The sequence below is a fragment of the Cryptotermes secundus genome, unplaced genomic scaffold (assembly GCF_002891405.2).
Source record: "Cryptotermes secundus unplaced genomic scaffold, Csec_1.0 scaffold73, whole genome shotgun sequence".
Classification (NCBI taxonomy): domain Eukaryota; kingdom Metazoa; phylum Arthropoda; class Insecta; order Blattodea; family Kalotermitidae; genus Cryptotermes; species Cryptotermes secundus.
Window position 1 is genome coordinate 2,700,391 of NW_019738871.1, and position 11,683 is coordinate 2,712,073.

Sequence of the window (11,683 nt, forward strand, 5' to 3'; positions counted from 1 at the left end):
GTAAAGTGATAACCTAAATGAATTTGGGTAACAAATTTTAGTATCATTTATATAACAGCTTTTTAGCCAGAAAAATACAGGTAAAGAAAACAAAGGCAATGAGGTATTACTGTGACATTTCAATTTATATCTTTGTTTCAGTTACATGTAGAAGAGTAAACACTGTGTCTGCATTGCTGTCACCAGTGAACAGAATTCCAAACACCTCAGAACCTTTTATCAAATGTTTCCCATAAAACCAAATGCAAACACAGATGAAGTAACTTTCTGACTCATTAGAACTAAAGTGTGTCTAAAACATCTCTGACGGTGCAACATACTTGAGTAAGCAACCTTGCACAAGAGAATTCCTGTGTCAATGAGATCTTCTGTATCACAGGGATCTTGGTTTATAGGCTGAAAAATTAATACCAAACCTTCATCAAATCGATGCCATATTTTAGAGTGAAATAATATTAATGCTGATGATGCATCCTCAAAGATGATCAGAGTATTCTGCTCATGTATACAAAGAAACAAAGAACATGGAAATTATCCATTCTAAAGACCAATCACTCAGAATTCTAAAGCATGAAATGAAGTGAGAGGTTTAGTGTAAAAATTTTTATTTTAAATCCAAATGAATAAGTTAGTTCTGCTGGGTGAGACTGTTTCTGATCCTGCAACACAGAGCAGGTCCATCTCTTTGACAACATTAGAACACTTCACTTGTAGAACTCATGTTCTGACTCATCTTTCTTGATATTATTCTTATAACCCTTTTCAAAGTCCTTTGCAAGGACGATGTATCGGTTTTCACGGACTGCATGCATTCCAGCCTGGAACAATGAGAACATCCAACAGTTTAGTGAGTGTGTCTCTCATGTACAGCAATCCCCCACCAGCCACGAATTTCAAGTATCTGTGTTTTTCAACTTGCATCCCCTTCTGCCAATCATGGTATTTGATCTTATATGTCCATGGTGTATAATTTGTGGACAGACTGACAACATCAAAGGATCATCTTTGTTGGGGTTTAAGCATCTGAAACCAGTTTCTAGCTTCCAGCTTAATAAATTTAGAGTGTCTTTTCGTGACACTACTTATACGGTATGTGCCAAAATCTACGGTACTGAAATGAAAAGACGTCCTGTTAATACCACTGTCTATTCATGTGAAGACCCCATGCACAACAGAACCTTCTCGAATCCTGAAGAAATTGTCCAATCACCATGTCCCTGTAGAGTTCTTGGGTGACAATAAGAGCATTGCCTTCCTCATCCTCAATTAAATATGGGCCTAATATACCGTGTGCTGAGACAGCACACCATATCGTCACACATGTCCTATGTAGCGGTTTCTGGACGATAACATCTGGCAGCTCAAAACCAAGGAAGCGACTTGTCTGGCAACCACTTCCATATGAGCAGAAATAATACTCAACTATGAATACTTTTTCCTCCATTGAGAGACCCATTTCCAACAACTGCAGAACACAACTTCCTTTTCACTACTGGGAACACCTGCGGCTGGAGCTATGCCCCGTCAACAAACACACATGTGTTCGAGATGTGCGAGTTTCAGTACTGTATATTTTGGCACACACTGTATTTCAAGCCATTTCATATTTTTTGCCCCTAGTGAAGGAGCAGGCAACTGACACAGGCTCTGACAAGTGTTGACAGCAGACTCAGTTCCCTTAATTCCCATTCCCCATAAGGAACTGACAACTGCAGTGCTTTTCATGTATGTAACCCCCTCCCCCCAGTCAGCCTGGGACTGCCGCAGATGCACCATATTATAGTGCCTCCAAATAATGCTATAATTGTTGCATATTTACTGAAACACATAACTAAGGATATGTTACAACTGTTAAGCTGCTCTGTGCACACCTGTCCCACCTTAATAACTTTTTAATGAACTGCTGACTTTTCATGAAACTATATGAACAACATACAACCTATGTGATATTTAATAACCTGACATCATTAATACCAGAATGGCAGCTGCCACAACTTGTAGGGTAGGAAGCAATTCTGAAAATTTTTGTTTCAACAGATCTTTGAAAAATGTGCAACTTTTAAGATACTGTTTTTGTAAAATATAAAACAATATGGTATCTGCACAATATCCTTCAGTTTAATGCTAATAACTAATGAACCAATGGAGCTGAGTATGTCAAATTCTGTATGCAGATGCATCATAAATATGCAGCTGGGGGCAGTATGGCACTGTGGCACCATTCACGAGGACAGTCACATACAAAAAAGGGAGGTCCCCTTGGAGTGGAGTAAATGACTGTGCATATGGGCTACTCAGGACAAGCAACCATAAGACATAAAGGGCCGGTCGCACGATATCATGCTTTTCGCTTTTAAACGTGGTGGACCGGTCGCATGATATAATGATTTTAGGACACGTTAGGTTGCAACAAACTATACCTTGCTCTTTTGCCACACAGCTGCATGGCTACTGAGCAATAAACCTCTGGAATGTTTGCTTAGTATTCAGTAACATGACCTCACTGGTATTTTAACCCATTCCAAAGGAATTTTCGGTCTTCAAGCTGTATGTAACAGCCAGTAAGTTAGTAGGGGAATATGGATCAAGGATGAATTCTTCTCCGATGAGCTAGCCTATGAGATGCATAGTGACGGTGACTCAGTGGCAGTGACAGGGGAGAACAAAGAATTGTGGCCACAGACAGTAAAAGTGACAGTAGCTGCGACGGAAATGCGGGTAGTAAGATTGCGGGGGACAGCAAAAAAAAAATCACAAAATCTAAACCCTGATTCAAAATTGAAATACAAAGCATTTCTGATGAATGTGACAAAGGCCTGGGCTACAGACCAGATGGTGGCGGCAGAACCAGAGTCAGACACAGACTTGGGGCAAATGGCCCCATCAACTCCCACCCCATGCAGGCCTCACGTGGACCCCCCAGGGTGACTCTCGGGTGATATGCAGAAACATACCCTCGTGAAAACTGTGAAGATTGAACATTCCAAGGGGAAGCATCTTTCTAGGCAATGCTGTGTTTGCACAGTTCACAAAAAAAAGGAGTATGACCGTCTACATTGCAAATTCTGTGTGAAGCCACTTCACAAAGAGGAATGTTTTCAGAAATATCACACTCTCAAACACTTCTAGGAGCACTGGTAAGTGTTCTCCAAAAATTTTAGTTCATAAAATTAATCAGGAGATTTTATATTAATTTTTAAAGTGAACAGTGCACACATTAGGATAGTAGGTTTAATAATGCCGGTCCCCAGGGTGATTTAAATATTTAAATCGCTGGTCCATGATGTGTTAAGGAGGGAGTAACATGACATGATGCCTAAAAGTCAGAATCCTGGGATCAGAGAAATGTTGCAGAGGTGCAATATTGCTAGGTAACATCAAGCTCCAATTCCAGACAGCAACATACATGCACAAAAGGCAAGGAACTGAGGGGGGCAGTGTCTTCTCATTAGTTCACATCAAAGCAATATACAGAGTGCTGTGAGCTGACAGAGGAGTTCCCACTCTATGAACCCACAGCCTAGTAATGTGTTTGTGACAAGAGAGTCAGCCATGACAGAACACACTAGAAGTTCATGTTATCTTAACCAAGCAAGAGTGATATAGCAGACTGTGAAATAAGAGTAAATATTTGTATACTGTGTACTCATTGGCAAAGAAGACAATTCAGTGACCAATAAATCCAAGGAGTTTCATGACTCCCAAAGCTGCGCAGCAGTAAAATATGGCCATTAGCCCTCAGACTCAAAACAAAAGGTATAACTGTGCTGGTGAGGGCAAGCAGCAGTTTACCTGATGCAATAGATCATGTTACCATTCCAAATCTCATGTGCAGTCAGTACCACATGGCAATACTAATGTTCCAACATTCACTGAAGTAGTGATTTCTTTCTGTGACCTTCTCGTGTACCAAAAAAATTAAAATCTCCTAGAGAGGGTAACATTTTGAATCATTTGAAAACAAATATTTGGCATATGGCTTCCATAAAAGTTTAATGCATGGCGAAGACTTGAAATGTAGGTATATAACAGAGAGTGATCACACTTGTGCACCCATGCACCCCACATATCAATTAGTGGAGTTCAGTGTATGTGCATTAAAATTGCCAAGGCTATAGAAAAGTGTCGGTCCGTCACAGTAGCCGAGCGGTCTAAGGCATGTACTGTCTTCGCTTGCTTGGAAACCGGGATCATGGGTTCGAATCCCACTCAGGGCATGGATGTTTAGTTTGTGTGTGTGCGTTTTTCTGTTTGTGTACAGGTAGAGGCCTTGCGACGAGCTGATCACCCGCCTAAGGAGTCCTACCGAATGTCTTAGATCTAGAAAAACCGAAGTGAACGGAGAAGGTCACGGAGGTAGGCCTAGGCCCACTGGGGCTGTAGTGCCAAAGAAAAAAAAAAATATCACTGCTAATCAATTAATACACCATACCTGTCAATAGATGGCATCGAATATGATATACTGATGTTTAAATGACAAACAGTTTTGAGGAAATATGGCATGTTTCTTTGTGCAACTGCATCTCCCTCAGGCAGCCTCAGCATTTATAGCAGGCAGCCTGGCAGTCAAAGGGTTAATGCCAATATTATTTTTTACAGAAACATTTCAGGTACTTAACCTTTACTGGCAAAGTGTTGCATTATTGAAGTGGTTCACATGAACAGTTCAGCTGATTGAATGCTTCCTTTTTCAATACTAACTCCCCTTCAAATTAAAATATGGAAACCAGCCTCACACTACTAGATTACAATTCCTTCTTCCACATGGAAGAGGAGCAACTACAACCACAGCAGCTGAGATGCCTCAAATTTGACATGCCTGCACTTACCAGTCTTACACATTTCAAGAAAACATAGCCATACAAAAGGTAAGTTAGTGGCCCTTGTGATTTTCTCCATTCACAGAATATGTTCACCTTGCTAAGCATGTAACTACAGATTACACTACCCACCTCCTGACAGATGGCATTGATATCTGCACCAGAGATGCGATCAGGACGTGCCACATAATCCTCTAGATCAACTTCTTCACTGAGGTTCATCTTTGATGTGATTGTGGAAAATACGAGCCTCTTCTGTCGTCGATCTGGTAATGGGAACTCAATCTTACGGTCCAATCGCCCAGGCCGAAGCAGAGCTGGATCAAGTGTGTCTGCACGGTTGGTAGCCATGATCACCTTTACATTTGTGGTCTGATCAAAGCCATCCATCTGGTTCAGCAGCTCCAGCAAGATACGCTGCACCTCTCTGTCGGCACCCGTCTGTGCATCAAAACGCTTCGTGGCAATGGCATCGATCTCATCAATAAATATTATAGCTGGTGAGTTTTCTTTGGCTAATCGGAAGACATCTCGAACCATCCGGGGCCCCTCGCCAAGGTACTTCTGTACAAATTCTGATCCCACCACTCGGATGAATGCGGCTGTAACACAAAAGACAGGGACTGTATCCATGTCTGATGTAGGTGATATGAAATATGAAATGCATGTCATATCCTGAACAGAGGGCAGGTCACGTTTCTTCATGTTACCATAAAATGCTGCAGACAACTATTTAGGAAGTAAGCCAGGATCCTTTCAGTGTTCCTTGTACCATGCCCAAACAGACAAAAATTGAAGTGCATTGTTTGCCTGATTCAGCTGAAATCTGATGCAGACAAATTACAGCATCTTATTAAGTCCACTGTCTTCTGAGCCACATCGTACCTATTTCCAGTTTTTCATAGAGTGAATACACGTATCAGACACTTTACAACTGAAAATTATCAATGAGATATTTCTATATTTTAATCTCAATCCAACTCACCTGTTGTATGGTGGGCCACTGCTTTGGCCAGCATGGTTTTGCCACAGCCGGGTGGGCCATACATCAGTACACCACGTGGAGGATCAATACCGATCTGCTTGTACAACTCGAAATGTGTCAAGGGCAGTTCAACGGCCTCCCGGATCTCCTGCTTCTGCATGTCCATCCCACCAATATCTGCATATTGCACATCTGGCTTCTCATCTGAACACAGGAGGAGATATGTAACTGCACAACAGGTTTGTTACAGAGAACAGTACAACTTCGGTGTGAACAGTTCCACACAATACACAACACACATTTCATACAGTCTCTACACACTGGATGCATGGGAAGTGCATGAACATTTATATTTCATATACAAACAACAATACTTATATATTGTCACATGTTTGGAATCCAGAAGGGTTACTTCCACGGAAATGCTAGAACAGACCCGTTGCATAGGAAGTAACAATAGTGGTATTGTAATTCTAACAGTGAGCCGTTGCGTAGAGAATGCCGAATCTCCCTGGAAATGAGTCTCCACGGTTATAACGAGGGTTCATTGCATAGCAGCGGCCAAGGTTATAAAAAGGGTTGAAGGCATTTGCCAAGTCAGTCGGAACCTAGACGCCATACAATATAGAAAAAAAGACAGTAAGAAGTCAGTATTGGGATAGCCGCCGCCAGAGACAGTTGAGATCCAACCATGGCCAAGGATAGTTGAGATGTCACATTAGAGTGTTGTAAGAGTGTAAGTGTGAGTGTCCAATAAAGATTCGCTAAATCCAAGACCCACATAAAGTTATTTGTTGCGTGACATACCCAACACGCGACAACTGGTGTCAGCAGTTCCACTTATTTATTTTATTTGTATTTCATGATGCAGTCACTGGCTCAGATATTATACAGCTGAATTATAAAATAATCAGTGAATAATTAAATGAATTAGATGCAAGAAGGAAACGGTCATGGCATTTGAGGTGCAATCCTAGGATCTGCTTGCATGGACAGAGGAAAACTATCTTGACAGCAGGTCTTTGGGCCAAAATTTGATACCAGAACATTATAAATGTGAAGCCAGGGTCCTACTCAGTCGACCATTATATTGATAAGACCTATGTCTTAAAAACGATGTACTTATTTTATTCATGTATGCACCGACATACAGATGAACATGACTTTACTTCAAGAATGCCGTCTTCCAGTTTGTGGCGCCATGTAGATATTCTGTTAACTGACGTTCCTCCAAAACATCAGTTAACACAATCGGCACTCTTCATAGTCATCGCCATGAGAACATCAAATCTCATATGACTTTACCTATGACTTCAACTGAGGTATAGGCAATGTCCTATTCAGTTTACTTACACAACAGGTGACTGCCTTTTGGTATTGTCTAGTAGAGAGTTCATTAACTGTGTAAGCATGTGCAATAGTTTGGCTGATCCCAGAAGGACCAGACTCACACTGTTTGCAATACAGATCCAATTACTGCCTAGTTTAAATTTGTAGTAGCAGGGTACAGTATTTAAATCTGGCTCATAAAGATTAAGGAACCGATCACTGAAAATCTCCAAATCAAAACATCCATCACTAGAACAAGAGAAGTCTAAGCACGTGCATCATTCTACTGGATCCAGGTCTGATCATCAAATACCGAACTCCTCAGATTTGGAGCAAGATTTCTTGATACTACTCCAATGTTACATATTTCATTCATGTGGTTTATTTTATGATGCTGTCAGACCTTTGATCGCACAGTGTCAAATAGTAAATATGACTGATGAATAATGAACTGGAGTACATGACAGGAAGTGACCATGCCCCAATCCAGGTATAATCCCAGTGCATCAAGGCACTGAGGAAAATCATGAAAAACCACAGTCAGGATAGCTGGTGTTCTGATCAAGAATCAAACTGAATGCCTCCTGAATACAAGTCTGAAGTTGCCAGTACACCAGTGTGAAGATGTTTCTATAATCAAGATGGCCAGTTTCTGGATATATAAACCCCGACCTCATATATATGAAGCAGAACACTCCATTATGTGACACACCTGCCTGCAACATGGATATGGATGAGTCGGCTTCTGGTGGCAGCACGTCAACAAGTGCATTACTGTGCTTGTGCAGAGCCACACTGGCAGATGGCTTCAGTAGCTCCCGATCTATGGTGGACAGTATCCGCACATAATAATTTGAACCTGCAATAGAAACATCAGCACTAAGACGGTGAGCTGTGCTCTCAGCCATGGCTTACTCTTTCCAGTCCATTGCTGTGGTCTGCAAACATTTTTCATGATCATCAATCCTGATCTTACTTACTTACTTACTTACTCACTCACTCACTCATGGAGCTGAGCCCTTCCTGAGGAGCCGCCAATTCTGCAGCTACTCAAGAATTTCACAGCATTTTATGGAACCCGAAGGTTTATTACCGTGTTCACAAGAGCCTTACACTGGTCCCTATCCTGAGCCAGATCAATCCAATCCATACCATCCCATCCTGTCTCTCTAAGATTAATTTTAATATTGTCCACCCACCTAAGGCTTGGTCTCACCAGTGGTCTCTTTCCTTCTGGCTTTCCCACCAATATCCTATATGTATTCCTCTTCTCCCCCCTTCATGCTACATGCCCTGCCAACCCATCCTCCTTGACTTCATCATTCTAATTACACTTGGAGAGGAGTACAAGTTATGAAGCTCCTCATTATGCAGTTTTCTCCAACCTCCTGCCACTTCATCTCTCTTCATTCCAAATATTCTCCTCATCACCCTGTTCTCAAACACCCTTAGTTTATGTTCCTCCCTTAATATCAGAGAGCAAGTTTCACACCCATACAGACCCACAGGCAAAATTATAGTTTTGTATATTCTAATTTTTGTGTTCTTCACATACTCTAACAGTTTTCTTAAAATGACTCAGGGCCTCTCCTGACATAAAAATGGGGCCAAAACTAGAGCATGAGTGAGTCATCAGCTGCATGCTACACCTGTTTCACCCTTGGGGAAACAGACCCCAGTACACACTGAATAGGTTACTTGCAGGTAATGGTCAAGTCGTCCCTGTGCTTAATGAAGCACTATGCCATGAAGACATATGGAGGAGTGGTGGTACACATCCATCATTCTTGACCTTGTTACTAGATAAAGGTGAGCAGTCAGCTTCACAAACCGGCTGCTTTACCCCCGGAAGATGAGCCCCTGTATCAACTGGACAGGAGGCTGGGTGGACCCCAGAGCTGGCGAACATCAGCCATAGAGTCCTTAGACCATCACTATACCAACTGAGCTATCCTGGCTCCTTTTATATATATATATGTACAAAAGAGAATAATTTGCAAGTGAATAACTGCATAATGTAAACCATATTAAAACAATTATTAGGCAAAAACGAAGCTATCAGCTGCAATACAGCAAATGATGACTTCACAGAAGAACAAGAACAACTCTTTTCTCGAACCCTAGCATTCAACAAAAACTATATAAAAATTGAATCAAATCATTGATCAGCTCTACAGTCACAGAGTGTCATCTATGTTCAGGCTGCAGTGAACAGAGCTAAAGCTTTGGGCAAGAAACAAATGTACCATGAGAATTAACAGAAACCTCACACAAACACACACACCAGTCGTGCTCCCTACGATGCCAGTATTCTGATCAACAGCTTCCAAGAACTGCCCTATGACGAGTGGAACACTCTGGATTCGCTTCACCTCCTCCTGTGCGTGAAGGTATTCCTTCTTCAGGTTGCGCTGCTCATCCTTGATGTATTCCTCCTGAACAGCAAGAAACTCGAGTTGCCGCTGCAGTTTCTGTGAACCCACACAACTCCCTGAATTTTCATCTTATTTTCTCTAATAGACTTGTGAAATCAAAACAATCAGAGTGAGCAGGTTAGTGCAGTGGTATTGCTTCTGGCTTGTATCCATGAGGTTCTTGGTTCGAATCTTGGCTATTTTCACTGAAGTTTTATGTGGTATTCCTCAGTCCCCCCCATGCTACAACCATTTCCTTCCAAATCCTTTCCTTTTCATCCATCATCCTACTGTTCAGTGTTATATAGTCTATATGAGGTATCCATGAGGTTCTTGGTTCGAATCTTGGCTATTTTCACTGAAGTTTTATGTGGTATTCCTCAGTCCCCCAGTGCTACAACCATTTCCTTCCAAATCCTTTCCCTTTCATCCATCATCCTACTGTTCAGTGTTATATAGTCTATATGATAATGTGATAAAATATGCCCCAAGACACACAAAATAAACTTAGTAATGCAAACCTGAAGTGACTGAAAGCATTTAAGTCTAGGTCAATTCCTTACATTTAAAGAGACACCCAGTGACACACTGTTCATTACAGTAAGGGAACAGGTCAAGTGTCTAACTAAGCAATAAAATGCAGATGTCTGTAAACATGAGTACACAGATTAAAGTTCTTGAAAGCTCAAAATACCACTGCTGCTACTCACTCTGCATTTCACACCAAATGGTTGCTTATGCAGAAGATTTCTTACTAGTTATTTAAAAAAAAAATCTAAACTTGGACTTGTGAAATTAAATGTTGGGGTTTTCAGTTAATGTATTCATTAAACACGATGTCCGATGAAAACCCACTGAGACTGAACTAAAACGTCTCATATAAATTGTACTGTGCATGAACATGGCTGCAATAAACACATTTCTGATGTGTCACTGCATGTTCATGAATGTTTACAGTTCATTCCACTGTTTCAGTCACTTGTGGTCAGCATTTCAAATTAAGTGTTTCTGTACTGTGTCCATTTAAGTCTTCAGTAGTTCCATAACTGACAGCTTCTCAAGAAGGGCTCAGTTCCATGAAGTTAGTTTAGTCAGTCGATTTAACAGTGTCCAAGAGTACAAAACAATGTATATGCACTAAATTTTTGGAAAAGGTTGCAAGGGTAGCAACTGAAATTTATTAACTTATACAAACAACATCTTAAGACATAATAATGAAAACAGTTGCAATACTTGAGTAATTCTGGTGAATTAAGGGGGGGAAAATGTCCATCAAAAGTAACAATACCCTTGTGCCAGCAGGAACAATGTGCTCCTCAGTTAGTCAACACAGCAGAGAACCTTCCAAATTCCCCACTCTTCCTTTCATGCAGCACACATGAGTATCAATACAATGAGTGATACGCACATGGCAAAAGCGGGGCAACTATAGGCAATCTCCTTCACTAATTGTATTGTGTCCTTTCATTATGATCAACAGTGCAAAGTCATAGATTTACCTTGTATTTTGTGTAAAGATCTTCTACATCTACCTCTTCTCCCGAACCAATTACAGGCCCCGAAATCGGTTTGAAGTCTTGGCTATTTTCTTCCTGAAATTTATAAGAAAAGCCACAATTTTGGTTATGTCACGATCATTTAACCTGACAACATTTACACATACTACATTATTCACTTTCACATTAAATCATCACTGCTGATTAATATATTCTTCGTACCTTATCGGGTAATATAATTCCAATTTCTTCCATTCTAATGTGTTTATATAGAAATTTCACTAATAAAATGCAATCAGCCAGTCATTCCTTTACGCATTACCAACACAACTTAGTCATTTTGTGGTTGGCAGCAATGACATCAAAGTTAGCAAGTCCACAGAAGCTTCACACGTCTTCCGTAGGGCGCTGATAACCACCGCAAGAGTTGAACAAATAAATAAGTAAATAAAAATCTCAACCTACGAATCCAATTCCCTGAAATGACTATATAGCCTCTCGGATATCTATGTTTTCGTCGGGCGAAACAAAGGGCATTATTGTCACCACGTTGCATTGCCAGATAGCAGAAGGGGGTATTTGGATACAATTCAAACAAATTAAGTTTATAAAGAAAAATAATCATTTCTGTTTTGACTT

At 40.8% G+C, this 11,683-nt stretch overlaps 1 protein-coding gene across 1 annotated transcript; it reads right to left on the reverse strand.

The window, feature by feature from the left end:
* Window positions 1-104: 104 nt before the first annotated feature.
* Window positions 105-11,395, reverse strand: LOC111871071 (26S proteasome regulatory subunit 6B). Its single transcript, XM_023863847.2, has 7 exons — window positions 11,267-11,395; window positions 11,048-11,140; window positions 9,419-9,605; window positions 7,847-7,993; window positions 5,806-6,009; window positions 4,953-5,422; window positions 105-818 (listed from the first exon to the last, which is right to left on the reverse strand). Exons 1-7 carry the CDS (start codon window positions 11,297-11,299, stop codon window positions 705-707), a joined length of 1,248 nt encoding a protein of 415 aa, XP_023719615.1. The 5' UTR covers window positions 11,300-11,395; the 3' UTR covers window positions 105-704.
* Window positions 11,396-11,683: the final 288 nt, after the last annotated feature.